Source organism: Gorilla gorilla, chromosome 8 (assembly GCF_029281585.2).
Source record: "Gorilla gorilla gorilla isolate KB3781 chromosome 8, NHGRI_mGorGor1-v2.1_pri, whole genome shotgun sequence".
NCBI classification, from domain to species: domain Eukaryota; kingdom Metazoa; phylum Chordata; class Mammalia; order Primates; family Hominidae; genus Gorilla; species Gorilla gorilla.
Window position 1 is genome coordinate 104,680,427 of NC_073232.2, and position 17,635 is coordinate 104,698,061.

The 17,635-nt window shown below is 39.4% G+C and overlaps 1 protein-coding gene across 1 annotated transcript in view; it reads left to right on the forward strand.

Annotated features, from left to right (window-relative positions):
* The window catches only part of MARCHF5 (membrane associated ring-CH-type finger 5), a 64,193-nt gene extending 48,395 nt beyond the window's left edge, over positions 1 to 15,798 (forward strand). Inside the window, exons 3-6 of the mRNA XM_004049791.5 lie at positions 2,467 to 2,597; positions 11,173 to 11,356; positions 11,495 to 11,661; positions 12,915 to 15,798. Coding sequence (XP_004049839.1) covers positions 2,467 to 2,597; positions 11,173 to 11,356; positions 11,495 to 11,661; positions 12,915 to 13,031 — 599 coding nt within the window. The 3' untranslated portion in view covers positions 13,032 to 15,798. The remainder of the gene's footprint in view (positions 1 to 2,466; positions 2,598 to 11,172; positions 11,357 to 11,494; positions 11,662 to 12,914) is intronic.
* Positions 15,799 to 17,635: the final 1,837 nt, after the last annotated feature.

Here is a 17,635-nt window from a genome sequence, read left to right on the forward strand (position 1 = left end):
AATTATCAACCATACGAAGGTTGAAGTGCTGAGGTTTTATATATACTTACGGTCTTTAACTTCTACTACTAGCATTTGAGGGATCTTTGGTGACTAAGATGACTTTTATTGTGCTTTCTGAAGGAGTTATAAACTTAACCCAGCAAATTTGTATGTTTTGAGAATTCAGCACTATATTCTGAGATTAAATAATGATGCATGTAATAATGCCTTTGGCACAGCACACAGTCTCTTATAGACCCTCAAGAAATGCTAACTATTTATTAGAGGATATAGAGTTGGTGTGCACTAAATTAGACTTATTTCATCTCTCTGGTCCCAAAAGATACCTTATCATTGTTTTAAATGTTATATAAGTTAGAGCTTGACAGTAATAAGTAAATATGCTATACGTATTATAAATGACAGGTCCTTTGACATCTCTTCTAATGTTCTCTCTACTTTACAATGTATAGTCTGTCTTCATACAGTGACATAGCGATATTATTGGCTCCAGTGATCAGCCAGGGAGTCTTGATCAGAGGCTCCATAGATGGATGCTTTGTTCATTATTTTATCATCAGAATCCTATGTTAATTTATTTGTATAGGGAAAATAAACTGTTTTTGTGTATAGCATCTGCCTTTAGATTATAAGCTCCCAGAAGGTAGGTAATAATTCTTACACATTTCTAAGAAGTTTTCATATTTTTTTGGTAGCTCACACACACCTGTAATCTCAGTTACTCGGGAGGCTGAGACAGGAGAATCACTTGAACCCAGGAGGCGGAGGTTGTAGTGAGCCGAGATTGTGCCACTGCACTCCAGCCTGGGCAACAAAGCAAAACTCTGTCTCAAAAAAAAAAAAAATTAAAAATTAAATTAAAAAAATAAACTTAGGGCCAGATGCAGTGGCTCATGCCTGTAATCCCAGCACTTTTGGAGGCCGAGGTGGGTGGATCACCTGAGGTCAGGAGTTCGAGACCAACCTGGCCAACAGGGTGAAACCCCATCTCTACTAAAAATACAAAAATTAGTTGGGCGTGGTGGCACATGCCTGTAATCCCAGCTACCTGGGAGGCTGAAGCAGTAGGATCACTTGAGCCCAGGAGGTGGAGGGTGCAGTGAGCCGAGATCCCGCCATTGCACCCCAGACTGGGTGACACAGTGAGACTCTGTCTCAAAAATAAATAAATAGCTGGCTGGGTGCGGTGGCTCACACCTGTAATCCCAGCACTTTGGGAGGCTGAGGCAGGTGAATCACCTGAGGTCAAGAGTTTGAGACCAACCTGACTAACATGGTGAAACCCTGTCTCTACTAAAAATGCAAAAATTAGCTGAGCATGGTGGCAGACGCCTGTAATCCTAGCTACTCAGGACGCTGAGGCAGGAAAATCGCTTGAACCCAAGAGGCGGAGGTTGCAGTGAGCCATGATCGCACCATTGCACTCCAGCCTGGGCGACAGAGCGAGACTCCATCTCAAAAAAAAAATAAAAATAATAAATAAATAAACTTAGATATTCAGTTATATTTGGCCTTTAAATCAGGGCTGAGACCCTTCCATTCTTCTGGAAAATTCTGGAGCTAAATTATACTGGGCTTAGTGGCAGTCAGAATACCTCCAAATGCTGCTTTTCCAAATAACTTTCAGAAGGAAGTAGTAGTCAGATTTCAGAGTAAGCATATAATAATAGAACATAATTGGTACATATAGCTGTTGGAATGCTATAAAAACTGGCTTCATAATCACAAAAAGAAATTTGTTAGAGAATAATATTCAATTAAATACAGCATATTGAAAATCAAAGAGAGATAAATTGACTTTATATAAATACAAGAAAATGGCCCTGGTTACCTTTATGTACTGTATCAAGGTATACAGTGAGTGAAGTCAGAGAAATGATATTCTTACTAAATACGAGAGAATCTCATTGTTGCCAGGAATTTGATGGAAAAAGCAAGCTGAAATGACCATTTCACTCTACCGTGGCCAGTATGATTAAGAGATGAAAGTGAGAGGACTATTTCCTTTATAAGAAGCAACTATATTTGAGACTCTAATTTTAGGTTCAATAATAAAGATAATTTGAGGAGGCTGTTTACGAGAATTTATGAAGTAATATTTAGCTATTCGTGCAAATGACTGAGAAATTCTAAACTATTCTAGTCTAGGTTCCCATCAAATTTATAACAGTTATTTCTAAAGCATCAAAACATCCAACTTCATGAAAGTATTTTAGGCTGAGTGTAGTAGCTCATGCCTGTAATCCCAACATTTTGGGAGACCAAGGCAAGAGGATCACTTGAACCCAGAAGTTTGAGGCTATAGTGAGCTGTGATCATGCCACTGCACTATAATCTGGATGACAAAGTGAGACCCTGTCTCTTGTTGGGAGGAAGGTATTTTAGATCTATAGAAAATATCAAACAAGTCATTTTAAAAGTTCACCCTGTGTTGAACCTTTACTTCTTTTCTTTGTGTTATAGGTCCAGTGGTTTACGTCTTGGATCTTGCAGATAGACTGATCTCAAAAGCCTGTCCATTTGCTGCAGCAGGAATAATGGTCGGCTCTATCTATTGGACAGCTGTGACTTATGGAGCAGTGACAGTGATGCAGGTTCACTATTTTACCTATATAGTGATATTACTTGGTGTGAAGATATATTAAAACATTTTTTGTTAGACATTATAAGTGTATTATTTTGAATAAGAAATAACATTCTCATGTTCTTTCTAAATGTTATTTCCCCTACTTTTTCTTTACCCAAAAAGGAGAATATTATAGCTGTATCTCCCTTTTTTCATAGTGAATCTTAGAGATCATTTCATATAAGTATGCAGAAATCTGCATAACATTCTATCTATAGAATTACAGCCATTTACTAACCAACTTGTCTCTTGTGGATAGACGTTTAGTTAGTCCAACGTTTTGCTATAAAAACAGTGCTGCATAGCTTGCAATCCCAGCACTTCGGGAGGCCGAGGCAGGTGGATCACCTGAGGTCAGGAGTTCGAGACCAGCCTGGCAAACATGGTGAAACCCCATCTCTACTAAAAATACAAAAATTAGCTGGGAGTGGTGGCAGGTTCCTGTAATCCCAGCTACTCAGGAGGCTGAGGCAGGAGAATTGCTTGAACCCAGGACCCGGAGGTTGCAGTGAGCCAAGATCACACCACTGCACTCCAGCATAGGCGACAGAGCGAGACTCCATCTCAAAGAAAACAGTGCTACATAGAACTCGGATAAGTGGTCAAAAATAAAAATTAAAAAAAGGAAAGAAAAACAGTGCTACAATCAGTAACTGCTGCTGAATATTAGAGAGACATAAATTTCAAAATTTAGTCCCAAGCCGTTGACTCTTCTTTTTATACCTTCTTCTTAAAGATTTCCAGCTATCAACTTAGTTTTTTTCTGTGTTCAGGTCTTTTGTCCTGTTCTTTTCTCAAATCCAGTGCTGCAGTGATCTCTTGTGACTTCATACTCAAAATTATTGAAATCAAACTTGTCACTTCTTCCATTTGAAACCTAAATTTATTCTCCATCATCGTTCCTTTGTTTCTGTTTCTATTTTCCCATCTATAGTTTACATCCTTTTTTTTTTTTTTTTTTGAGACAAGGTCTTGCTCTATATAGCCCAGATTGGGCATGCAGTGGCACAGTCATGGCTCACTGCAGCCTCAACTTCCTGGGCTCAGTCATCTGTCCACCTTAGCCTCCGTAGTAGCTGGAACTACGGGTGTGTGCCTCCATGCCGAGCTACTTTTTTCTAAGGATGGTGGGAGGGGTGTCACTATGTTGCCAAGGCTGATCTCAAACTCATGGGCTCAAGTGATCCTCCCACTTCAGCCTCCCAAAGTGTCCCAAAGTGCTGGAGGTACAGGTGTGAGCCACCGCACACAGCCCATCCTATATTTTTAGAATTAGGTTTGACTCTTCACCCCCCTCAATACTCCCCACAAACCGCCCCCTGACAAAACAAAGTCTTACTCTGTCACCAAGGCTGGAGTACAGTGGCGCAATCAAGGCTCACTGCAGCCTTACTCCTGGGCTCAAACGATCCTCCTGCCTCAACCTCCCAAGTAGCTAGGACTACAGGCACACACCACTATGCCCAGCTAATTTTTTATTTTTTGTAGAGATGGGGTCTTGCTGTGTTATACAGACTGGTCTCAACCTCCTGGCCTCAAGTGATCCTCCCACCTCAGCTTCCCAAAGTGCTGGGATCACAAGCCTAGTGAGCCCATCTGACCTAGTCTTTCTATTTTATAGCCTTCTATTCAGTCCACTGACCAAATACAAGCAGTTTTTCCATTTTGATGTGTCTTGTATCTGTGGCTTCCTTTCCACAGTCTTTACCACCTGACTTCTTGTCACTTCATCATACCTGGATGGCTAAAGGACCTTCTTGGTTCATCTGACTTCATGTTCTTCTATCAATCCATCCTTCCAAATGAATCCTCTTAAAATAGTACCTTCAAAATCTTACTCCCCAGCTTAACATCTCCATTGCCTTAAGTAGTAGTCTTCAAGAGCAGCATCTAGATTGGTTAAGTGTTTCCTAAGTAACTCTGTAGTAGTGAGCACACTTAGGTTTGTAGATGATATAATTTGCTTTTCTTTAATATAAATTAGAATTTACATGAACAAAAAAGGAATGCTTGGAATTTTACCTAATATTCCAGGAACTGCATATGTATCTATGCCAGGGTCAAACCTTTATGGCTTGCTCCATTAATGGTCATGGTGAGACAGAGTATTATGAGACTTCCTTATAAAATGATGATGACATCCCAAAAATATGGATACAGTTACTGAAATGAATCACAAACAGTGAAACATGTTTGATATGAGTGTAGTGAATAAAGTTTGAGAACCACTGACTTGAACTTTAGCATGATTTGATACACAGGGTCCTCCGTAATCGTACTTCCTTCTGCTTTAAGGCTGTTGGGCTGTCTCCTCCAACCCATCCTTATGTTGTGTAGTTTTTTTACCTCTGTCCTTTGGCTTACGTCACCTTTCCAACCTAATACCTGCCCTTCTAGTCTTCTGTGTACTTATCCAAATCTAAACCCTCCTTCCAGGCTTAGCTAGCTTTCCTCCATAGAACTTACAGGCAACTCCTGCCTGCTGTGATTCCTTCTTCCTCCACATTCATGACATTTTTATTCCTCAAATGGCAGCTAGTCCTGCCCTGATGAAGTGACATTTCTTATATAGATTATCTGTTTAACTTTTCTTGTTTTTAGGCCTTATTTTTCCTGTTAGGAGGTAATTTCCTTGAAAGCAGAGTCCATTTTATGCTTCTGTATTCCCTGTTACAGCATCTACATAGAAACTAACACATTAAAGGGTTTCATAAATCTTTGTGGTTTTGTTTTTTGTTTTTTTGTTTGAGACGGAGTTTCGCTCTTGTTGTCCAGGCTGGAGTACAGTGGCGTGATCTCAGCTCACCGCAACCTCTGCTTTCTGGGTTCAAGCGATTCTCCTGCCTCAGCCTCCCGAGTAGCTGGGATTACAGGCATGGGCCACCACGCCCAGCTAATTTTGTCTTTTTAGTAGAGATGGGGTTTCACCATGTTGGTCAGGCTGGTCTGGAACTCCTGACCTTAGATGATCTGCCTGCCTCTGCTTCCCAAAGTGCTGGGATTACAGGTGTGAGCCACTGCGCCCGGCAGTCTTTATGTTTTTTATGTGACCACTTCAAATAATGAGTATTAGTACATCACCTGAGGAGGGAGGATCAGGATGATTTACTAAGACTGAGAAAGTCATAGAAACTTAGAGCAGATTACACATTATTTAATGTACAAATACATTATATAGATATCTATATTTTGCAAATGAGATTGAGTTATTTTCTTAAGACTTTATTGACCATAAGAAGTGAGATGGCTCTTTTTTAAGAAAGATTTTTAGGCTGGCACAATGTTAAAAGAATTTTGATAATTAATGGGGCACTTGTTAAAGTGGCACTTGTTAAAACACAAATAAATTGAAAACTCTGATCCCCAGCATCAAGGGATATAGTCCAAGATAAGACGTTCATAAATGAAACCACTGGAGAACAGTTACAGGTTAGATAAATAAATGTGATAAGAGGGCAGAAGACTATATAAACAATATTTTAATTCAGTAAAAGTGAAAGATCATTTGATTTGAAATTATGAGAAAAGTCTTGAGCTAACCCTTAAAGGAAATAATTTGAATTGGTAGAATGAAATAAGCAAGGAAGCAAAAACTATAGTACACATATATTATGTGTTACCATTTAGAAATAACCTTCACATGTACTGTCTCACTTGAAAAGATTTTTTTTTTTTTTTAGCCCAGAAATGAGACTAGCTATGACAGTAGGTGGGTAGTGTTGTGTGATTTAAGAGTATTGGGAAGATGACTTTTACCTTCCTGAGCACATATGATAGAGAATGTGCCCCTCTACACCATCAGTAGTATTTAGGGTTTGCCTTCTAACACTTGATTGTTTTTCTCTGATTCCTTAACAACCCTGCAGTACAAGTAAACCAAATTAAGGAATCAGATCACTGTTATTTTCCCGTTTATTTTCTTTCCTTCTCCATGGACCTGTCATAGAATCAATACTTTTTAGTTGTGGGGAACTTGAATAGGATCTTCCTCTTGCATTTTTATTGAAAAGACAACACAATAATTTTTTTTTTCCCGGCACTGTATTGAACACCTAGCACTGATGCATTTAACCCTTGCAACAATTTTATGACATAGATTATTATTATAAATTATTCCTAGTTTACTGGTTTAGAGAGTTTACAGGTCCAGTGCCACCACAGCAGAGAAGAAGCATTAGGTCTCCTGTCCCTTGGCTCCTTAAGTGAAGCCTGGTCCCAGAGGCAGCTGGAATATTTTATCCTGGAACAGTGGAACCTTAATATGTTTAGCCTAGTTCCCATTTTTGCCTCTAGTGCAAAGACAGCCCCCATTAGCATTGCCCATTCTTAATTACAGTACTTACTTATCCTTGATTCTGAGTTAAAAAAAAAAAAAAAAAAAAAAAACCCTGTTATTTCATCACCGTTTCATCCTCTTGTTAGGATTCTGGCCAGGTGCTGTAGCTCATGCCTGTAATCCCAGCACTTTGGGAAGCTGAGGCAGGCAGAACCCTTGAGGCCAGGAGTTGGAGACCAGCCTGGCCAACATGATGAAACCCCATCTCTACCAAAAATACAAAGAAAAAATTAGGCATAGTGGCTGTATTCCCAGCTACTCCGGATGCTGAGGCGTGAGAATCGCTTGAACCTGGGAGGCAGAGGTTGTAGTGAGCCAAGATTGCACTCCAGCCTGGGCGACAGAGCAAGACTCTGTCTCTAATTAATTAATGTAGAATTCTAATAGTACTTTAAAAGCTCAGACCTTAATTAAAACTCTTAGCCTTTCAGCAGCAATGAACTGCAGGCCTACCTAGATATGAAAATCTAGCTTTTAGCCCTTCTGCAGGAAAAACAAAAACAAAAAATTATTTTTCTTTAAACTTGCAATTCTATAGGTCTTTTGTTTTTCTTTCTTTCTTTCCTTCTTTCTTTCTTTTTTTTTTTTTTTTTTTTTGAGACAGAGTCTCATTCTGTTACCCAGGCTGGAATGCAGTGGCGCAGTCACGGCTCACTGCATCCTCGAACTCCCTGGGCTCAGGTGATCCTCCCACCTCAGCCTCCTGTGCAGCTGGGACTACATACACATGCCACCACGCCCTGCTAATTTTTGTATTTTTTGTAGAGACAGGGTTTCACCATGTTGCCCAGGCCAGTCTCAAACTCCTAGACTCAAGTTACCCACCTACCTCAGCCTCCCAAAGTGCTTGGATTACAGGCGTGAGCCACTGTGCCCAGCCAGGCCTTTATTTTATACATAGATAACAAATTCTTAGACATTCTATATAATTCCTGGAGCTTACCCCAAAATTGAAGTCTTAAAAATAATGTTTTTAAATCTTGGGACAAGAAAGCAGAATGTATGTGATTACACACAGGTTCACTGACTTTGTATTGGCCAAAATTAAATCAGGCCCATTGCTTAATCACCTTTCATTTATTGCCCCTGAGTATGACTATTTTAGCAAGTGGTGTACTGCAGGTGTTATACTACCTTATTTCTTCACAGTGTATATATTTGCACACTTGTTTGGTTTGATTTTCTCTCACTTTCAAAAGACATCTGTTTAACCTGCCATTTTAGCCCCAGCACAAAATCATTATTCAGTGAATGAATGAATGCATGTGTGAATGATGAGCCTCATCCCACTTCTAACTTGCTTGAGCATGGGGCATCTCTCTTCACTTTAGTTGTAACAAGTGAAATACTGGGCCTTTGCTCATTCTTTGCCCTATTCTTTTTTTTTTTTTTTTTTTTTTTTTTTTTTGAGGTAGAGTTTTCTTGTTGCTCAGGCTGGTGCAGTCTCGGCTCACTGCAACCTCCACCTCTTGGGTTCAAGCGATTCTCCTGCTTCAGCCTCCCGAGTAGTTGGGATTACAGATGACCACCACCACGCCTGGCTTGTATTTTTAATAGAAACGGGGTTCCACCATGTTGGCCAGGCTGGTCTCAAACTCCTGACCTCAGGTGATCCGCCTGCCTCAGCCTCCCAAAATGCTAGGATTACAATTGTGAGTCACAGTGCCCAACCCCTACTTCCTTTTTGTTTCCTTATTCTTAAACACCTTATAAGGTTTTTACTGCTACCCATGAGAAACAAACTTCCTCTTGTTCGCTGTAGTCTATACCTGAATATTCACTCTTCTTTATATTTCTAAACCCAAAAAAAGGACACATAACCCAACAAAGGATTTTTTCAAATATTCTGAATTTATTTGCTAACACTTTGAGAATATTTAATCATATTTAGTTATAATGTTAGAGTGATCATTATATTGAAATTTTTAATGATATAAAAATAGAATTTCCTAGCCAGACGTGGTGGCACTCTGTAGTTCCAGCTACTCAGGAGGGTGAGGTGGGAAGATTGCTTGAGCCCGGGAGTACAAAGCCAACCTGGGAAACGTAGCAAGACCCTGTCTTTTTTTTCTTTAAAGGAATTTCCTGGCCGGGCGTGGTGGTTCACACCTATAATCCCAGCACTTTGGGGGGCCAAGGCAGGCGGATCACCTGAGGTCAGGAATTCGAGACCAACCTGGCTAACATGGTGAAACCCCATTTCTACTAAAAATACAAAAAAGTAGCCAGGTGTTGTGGCATGTGCCTGTAATCCCATCTACTCAGGAGGTTGAGGCAGAAGAATAGCTTGAACTCAGGAGGTGGAGGTTGCAGTGAGCCAAGATCGTGCCAAGACTGAAACTCCGTCTCAGATAGATAGATAGATATAGATAGATAGATAGATAGATAGATAGATAGATAGATAGATAGATAGATAAAGAAATTTCCTGGGAAATCATTATACGTAAAACAGTCATGGCCAGCTAACTTTTGCTACCATTATGGAATTGGAGTTTATGAAATATCATAAACCAGACCATTTCACTTTAGGGCAACTCAAAAGGATCACCTTCCACATGCAAGATGGGAAGTTGTTAAGTTCTACCTGGAGACACAGAAGAATATCAAATTCGATGACATTATTGACCATTAGGAAGAGACTAGCCTCCTGCCCTTTAATATTACATCTTAGTTAGATAAATTAACCAAGTGGAAATCTGGACTATATCCATAGCTCAAATTTGGTCCTCTCCACACACTTTCATAAAACACTTTTGGGGCCGAGCGCAGTGGCTCACGCCTGTAATCCCAGCACTGTTGGAGGCCGAGGCGGGTGGATCACCTGAGGTCAGGAGTTCGAGATCAGCCTGACCAATGTGGAGAAACCCCGTCTCTACTAAAAATACAAAAATTAGCTGGGCGTGGAGGTGCACACCTGTAATCCCAGCTACTCAAAAGGCTGAGGCAGGAGACTTGCTTGAACCTGGGAGGCAGAGGTTGCAGTGAGCCAAGATCGTGCCATTGCACTCCAGCCTGGGCAACAAGAGCAAAAAATTCCGTCTCAAAAAAAAAAAAAAAAAATTTTTGGCCAGGCACGGTGGCTGATGCCTGTAATCCCAGCACTTTGAGAGGCCGAGGCAGGCTGATCACCTGAGGTCAGGAGTTCGAGACCAACCTGGCCAACATGGTGAAACCTCGTCTCTACTAAAAATACACAAATTAGCTGGGCATGGTGGCATGCCCCTGTAATCCCAGCTACTCGGGAGGCTAAGGCAGAAGAATCGCTTGAATCCAGGAGCCGGAGGTTGCAGTGAGCCAAGATCACACCACTGCACTCCAGCCTGGGCAACACAGCGAGACTCCGTCTCAAAAACAACAACAAAAAGAGGTAAATTTAAGGCCAAGATTGATGTGGAAGTGAAAAGGATTTTGGAGAGAGGGAAAAGGTAGAAATTCACAAATGCCAATTTTGTATTTCTCGCCTTCTGGGATCTACACCAATTTAGAAATGGCCCCAAGACTAGGATAGGGTAAGGAAAAGATTGTATTAGCTTCATTACCCCCATAGATAGGGTACCCTAGAGTTCCTGAATTGGGAAAAATGCCTGGGATCTGTAACCAAAACTGGACCTCTTACTACAGTCCCTCAATTCTAGACCTTGGAAGTGCACTTAAGGAGGGTTACGTCTGTAGGGTATACACTTAGCCAGCCAGAGACATCACACCCTATCTTACACACCACTAAGTAAGGAGAAAGAGCCAAAGAGAAATGAGCTTTCAGGCCATCTCTTGAAGGCCGGTCCTACCTCTTGGCTGGCTATGCTTAATCTCCTAGAAGGAAGATCAGGAAAACAATTGTTTTGCTGGAAGACAAATAGGACTTAGAATTATATCCCAGTTCCGAAGCCCAGTCTAACCAAATCAAATAAAGGAATAGAAGCAACAGTCAGAGGTCCCTCCCCCTCTATTGTAATGTAATCAGTCTGGGTCAGCCATTTTAATTTTTATTCCTGTGTGGTATGAAATGGCTTGGGAACTTTGTTTTTCCCTTGAATGAGACATTTCTTATAAATAAATCAGGACTGATAGCTTTCCAGCTTATTTTTTAAACTTTTTATTTCTGTGTATTCTTTTGAAATTAAGCATTTTCTATTAAAAAAATAGAGCTTAACATGCAACACCTCATTTGAAAAAGAAGTAATTCTAATATATGCTATCTGTTTCACAGGTTGTAGGTCATAAAGAAGGTCTGGATGTTATGGAGAGAGCTGATCCTTTATTCCTTTTAATTGGACTTCCTACTATTCCTGTCATGCTGATATTAGGCAAGATGATTCGCTGGGAGGACTATGTGCTTAGACTGTGGCGCAAATACTCAAATAAACTACAAATTTTAAATAGTATATTTCCAGGTAAGGCACTGAACTGTGGTTGTAAAGTGCATACCAAATTGATCTTGAAGAACAATAACATGCTTTTTTAGCCATGTTTGAAGATAGTCTAACTCTTCTGATTTATTAGCACTAACGCATTGCATTTTTTTCCTCTAGGGATAGGTTGTCCTGTTCCTCGAATTCCAGCTGAGGCCAATCCTTTAGCGGATCATGTTTCTGCTACTCGAATCTTGTGTGGAGCCCTTGTCTTTCCTACTATTGCTACAATAGTTGGTAAATTGATGTTCAGTAGTGTTAACTCTAATTTACAAAGGACAATCTTGGTAAGATGGCTTTAACATTACTTATATTACCTTGCAAAAGAGAATGAAGTGTATTTGTTTTTAAAAGGTGGGGAACTGTATAAATATTCAGTCTGTGGCTCCTATGCATTAAGCCTCTATTTGAGCCTCACTATCATTCAATAGCTTGAGTGGAAATAAAAAGAGGAGAAACCACTGCAGCAGTTCTGGCCTTTTGGAACTATGTTGTAGGTGCTTTCTCTCCTGGCATATGCATGAATCATCACACCTGTCCCTCTTGCCAGTGGGATTACAGTGCTTTACGATCAGACCACCTGGTTCAAATCCCATCACAGAAATTGTCTTGCTGTGAAATCTAAATCAAATGTCTGGACTTTTTGTTCCTGTAGTATGGTGATGGTAATAATCAGGATTATTGTGAGGATTGTATAAGTACTAGCACATAATAAGCACTCATGTTGTTTGCTATTATTGTTACTCCCACTTCTCCCCTCTGGTGGCATGTAACCTGCACGGACCTTGGAGGACTGAACAAAGGGGGCAAACGTGGGAATAAAAGACAAAGACAAGAGAGTATATTTGGAAGAAGGGGTCAGGGGACACCTTGCCTCTAGTGGACAAGGGCCCTGAGCTTTACCCAGCCCTCTGTATTTATTAGGCAAAAGAGATAGTGAGAAGCAGGGGTGATTGTCGGGTAATTGTCAGTCCAGTCGGCAGTTTGGTTCACAGCAGGCTTGCGAGACTGCATCCTTTGAACAGTAGGCGCTAGATTTCCCAGTAGATAACTTCAAGGAGCCCTGCACCAGGGAGTGATGGCCCCCAGCAAACCCTTTGGTGGCAGGCGCAGTGTGAGTTTACTCACATCCTGCATTCATGATAAACAGTTTGCTGTTTGGTCATATAGCCTCCAGTGGAATGCTGAGTTGGTCACGATCCCTTTGGCCTTTCTTGCTCCCAACAGCGGCAGTCTGCACATAGTGCCCTAGCATTCTTCTTTGTATATCAGAGTATATGTAGAACTACATGGAAGAAAGACTAGTCAGAAAGGATAATGGAGAAGGCATCTGTGTCCCCTGTTACCTGTAGTAACAGCGTATAGTCTCTCTCTCTCCCTATCTCATCTCCTAGTAGAAAAAGAAAACTGTTTCATTTGCAGTCATCTGAATTAGTTTAGCATCAAAGCCTACATCTTTTGTGATCTAAATAAAATTATTTTTATTACTCTGTTTCTCTAAATCTGCATTATAAAAAGCTAATTTTCCTTTTTATTTTAGGGTGGAATTGCGTTTGTTGCCATAAAAGGAGCATTTAAAGTTTACTTCAAACAGCAGCAATATTTACGACAGGCACACCGCAAAATTCTGAATTATCCAGAACAAGAAGAAGCATAAAACTGACTTCTGGTTGTTCTGCAGTTCTCTCATCCTTATGAATCTGTTGTGTTGTTTTGATTCCATCATTAATGCACTTGTGGAGACTTGTGATAAGCTGCTGCTCCTATATTTTTTAAGAAATAAAGCACTTAGGGCAGGGGAAATCATCTCGGTAATCACGGAACCTAAGAATGTGATTTGTTTTCATTGTTTGTATGTACTACTTTTATGGCAGTCATATGAACCATTATCTTAGCATGGTAAACCTGGGTTTTGTTCATATTTTCTCCAGACAGAAATGCAAAGATCAAACTGTGCAAATATTAAAAAAATGCACATGCTGTTTTATTCAAATGCCTCTTTTGTACATGTTCATGTTTAGTGTTTTCTCAGAATCAGCAACTCAAGGTACTATGAGGATTTTTCTCACTGACATAATTTGATTACATACTAAATAAGAGGATATGTTAATATGAGGAAATGTAAATTAAATTAGTTATAAATAAATAACCAAAAATGTATGTAAACATTCAAATGATTATCTGAACAAATGAGATTTTGTGGTGTTTTCTTTAACCCATGTGATGTCCTCCAAAATGTGTAGGGTAAAAATTCACAGGGCTTCCAGATCACTTTTTCAATATTAAATTTTATTTACATAATGTTGACATCTCATACTTCATGAAGTAATTTTGACTCATGCAGTCGTGTGTGTGTGTGTGTGTGTGTGTGTGTGTGTTTGTGTGTTTCAGTGTTTCAGTGTTTCATCAGGTCCTTCCATCTCTGGGAGTTTTTTCAACCCATATTTCTAGAAATTACAGCTGCCAGTTTATAGTAGTTTGAGCAGAGGATGATTTGCAAAAATAAAAATAAAGTTATTTTACTCTCCTCTTTCATTGATTCAGTTATTGAGATATTGGTTGATCACCTCCTATTTCCCAGGCACTGTGCAGAGTGCTGTAGGACATAGTGGTGAACAAGACAGACTTGGTCCAAGCTCTTACAGAGTTGACAGTCTAGTTTCAGCACATAGAAAACCAGCAGTGAATAAACCAAGGTGAGGCCTTGAGCTCTTTGTTTTTATATTAATGAGGAGAAAAGTATGAAAACAAGAAGTCTTAAGTAAATATTGAGGTCATTGTTTTTGGCTTAAGTTTATTATAGAAAACCAACACTAACGTTTTTAGATTTTAATTGTTGTCCTATTGATGAGGCTAGCACCTTAATCACTGTTTAGTTTTGTATTCATTTTTAAAAGCAATTATTTAAGCCATTTTCAATAGATTGGTCATTTTAATGTTCAGCAACCTGAATGGTTATTTTTGTTAATTAAAATTAAATTTTTAAGAGATATTTTCAAAACCCTATTTATTTTCTTGTTCACAGTAATGCATGTCAATAATAAATGTTTCCCCTTACTGATAAGTGGCCACTTTAGGAGTGTAGCAAATATAGATTGAGCTATGTTAGTTTGCAATAATATATGTTAACTTTAGTAATTAAAGACTGGTTTCTATAGTATGAATGTCTTAATTTTGAGTTACATGATGTTTATTTGAATGACTGTTGAACATTCAAATTTGTATTATTTGGAGATGAAGAGAAGATTTGATTAACAGTGAGCCTTATTAAGAACACTACTACAGTTCTGAAGGGGAAATATAACATCTATGATTATATATTTTAAAAACTTAGATTATAGGCTGTAATTATAAAATATATTGGCTTTTGTTTTCAATGTGAAAAGATACATTAAATGGACATATATCTTGCAAAATTTTGTTGTATAGAACAGTTTTTAGGCAGCCTTTACTAAAGTTGTGCAAACACACAGTTCCCCATTTACTACTTTAATGCCCTTGACAGGGAGTAGCTGCTTGGGTTTATAGGTATTAGGGCTCATGAAGGCCGGGGAACAACTCTAATCCTTTTGGGGCAGGAGGGAGGGTTTTTTTAGGGTTGTGGGGAGGGAACTGCAAGTGCCTGAGGACCAGAGTGGCCTCTAGCCCCAAATTGAACACTTTTAAACCTAAAGAGCCTTATTATTATTAGCTCGAGAAATACCACATGCCAGTCTTTCCAGGAAGGTGACCTGCCTGACCATGAAGCAACAAAAGAGCATAGGCAGACTTAAAGTTGGATAGACCTGGGTTCAAATCATAGTTCAGCTTTCAATAACTGTATGTATGATTTTGGCTAAAGGATTTGACTTTCTCTCAACTGCAGTTTTCTTAATCTTTGAAATGCAAGTAATGTTTATCTCAGAAGACTATTTCTAGGATTAACTGAGAGATTAAAGGAACAGCAGCACTTAGGCTCAAAATTGCCGCTACAAAGCAGTAGTTGTTTCTTAATTGCTAAGTAAGCTGTTTGCACTCTAGGAAAAGTAAATGAAGAGGTAAAAGAAAGGCATTGGGGACAAATGAAAGAGATGATGTAGATTTTTCGGATGGGTGGATATATTTTATTTTCCAGTTTATTTTCATATTTCTTTACTGTGTTATTTCTAGAAACTTTAATGTTTTAAACCTCTTTTATAAAATTCAATGATGACTACTAGAATTCTATTCTTTTCAAAAGTTAACTTATCTCCAAAGTGGCTGAAAATATTGTTTACCATTACATGATTATGAAATGACTGTGAAGAATATAAAATTAAACTTAGTGACTTAATTAGTCACTGCCTTGCTAACTTTGCTGTAATTTTTTTTAAACGTCTTGTTTTTAATATAGCAAACTATCTCAATACTGGCTGGATTAGGTTAAATAAAGAATTTTTATGTTCTCTAGGTGTACTTTGTTAAATCTCAAAACATTCTGTACATACATAATTTTTTTTAATCACAGTTATCGAGATACTAGTTTTTGTAAGTAAAAGTAATCTGAATTTTTAAAAAAACTGTATGGAAGAATTTGTCCTAATTTTGTAAACAGGCTAGCCTATATTCTATGTTCTAATGACTATCCCAACTCACCCACCCTCAAAGCCTCTTGCACTGAGTATAATTAAGCAACCAGACAAGATCTGTGGGTGGTCTCATGCCATGATGTCTTAAAGTGTATTCGAGTGAGTTGGGAACACAAACTGCTTCTGAGATATTAAGAACTTAAATTTCTGAAGTAGAAGATTAGAATCCTCTAGAATGAGTTAAAGGTCTTTTCCTTGCATCCATTGGGGATTACACTGGTTCTAAGTCATTTCATTACCCCATCTGAGAGACAGATGCTAAGAGGAGAAAGGGCATAGAATTGAACAGTCCTGGATGCATATGCTAGCTGACACTTGATTAGCTGTAGGGCAAGTTACTTTACCTCTCAGATCTTCAATTTCCTCATCAGTAAAATGAAGATTATAAAATCCATCTCCTGGGTTATTGTGAGGATTGAGGTAACATTCTAGGACAGTTTGATACATAAGGAAACTAAATCTCAATTTAAGTGCATAGTAGAGGTTTTGCCTACAGCCTTTTTTGGTCCACTGGAGTCAAGGTTGCTGTTTATGTGCTACTTGCCACCCAACGTGCCCATTAGAAATGGTAAGAGTGAAGGAGTGTCTTGTTTAACAATTGCCTTCCTGAAACAAGGATCCTGAGCAAGGAGAATAAAGGAGGGGTTTGCATCTGAATACCCGCAGAAGCCTTACGGACAAGCAACAGAGGCTAGACCATCGTTCTGGTCAATCCCGAGTGAATTTAAGCATTTTTCTGAAAACAGCCAGGCCAGGGTTACTGTATGCCAACAACATACACAACTCAAGTAGATATTTGTTGACCTATGTATGTGGCTAGATATTGTGCTCAGTCCTGGGGTTTTAAACAGTGAATAAGCCTGCTTTGAGATAGTTAGAGTCCTAAACTGCATAACAGATCTTACTATGATATTACTGTCATAAGAACATAAGATCCATAAGGTTAAAATGCTTTTTGTTTACTTTTGTTTACACTTCCCACACTAGAACAGCACCCGCACATGGTAGGAGCATGATTGAACATTTTATGAATTTGGGAAAACACTCCTTTTTAAGATCAAAACACTTATCTTGATCCTAGTTCTTTTGGTCTCCTGAGTTTCTAAAAATTTAAATATAGTTAACCTCTTTCTGCCACTTTTTTTTTTTTTTTTTTTGGCAAGAAAGCAACTTTGAAAAGGCATAAAACTGCCTGTAATCCCAGCACTTCAGCAGGCCGAGGCAGGAGGATGACTGGAGCCCAGGAGTTCAAGACCAACCTGGGCAACATTATGAGACCCTGTCCCTACGAAAAAAAAAAAAAAAAAAGCTTGAGTGTGGTGGCATATACACCTGCGGTCCTAACTACTTAAGAGAGAGGCAGGAGAATAGCTTGAGCTCAGGAGGTAGAAGCTGCAGTGAACCATGATCACATCACTCCACTCCAGCCTCAGCGACAAAACGAGTTCATGTCTCGAAAAGATGTCCAGGCGTGGTCACGGCTCACACCTGTAATCCCAGCACTTTGGGAGGCCGAGGCGGGTGGATCACAAGGTCAGGAGTTTGAGACCAGCCTGACCAACATGGTGAAACCCCATCTGTACTAAAAATACAAAAATTAGCCGGGCATGGTGGTGAGTTCCTGTAATCCGAGCTACTTGAGAGGCTGAGGCAG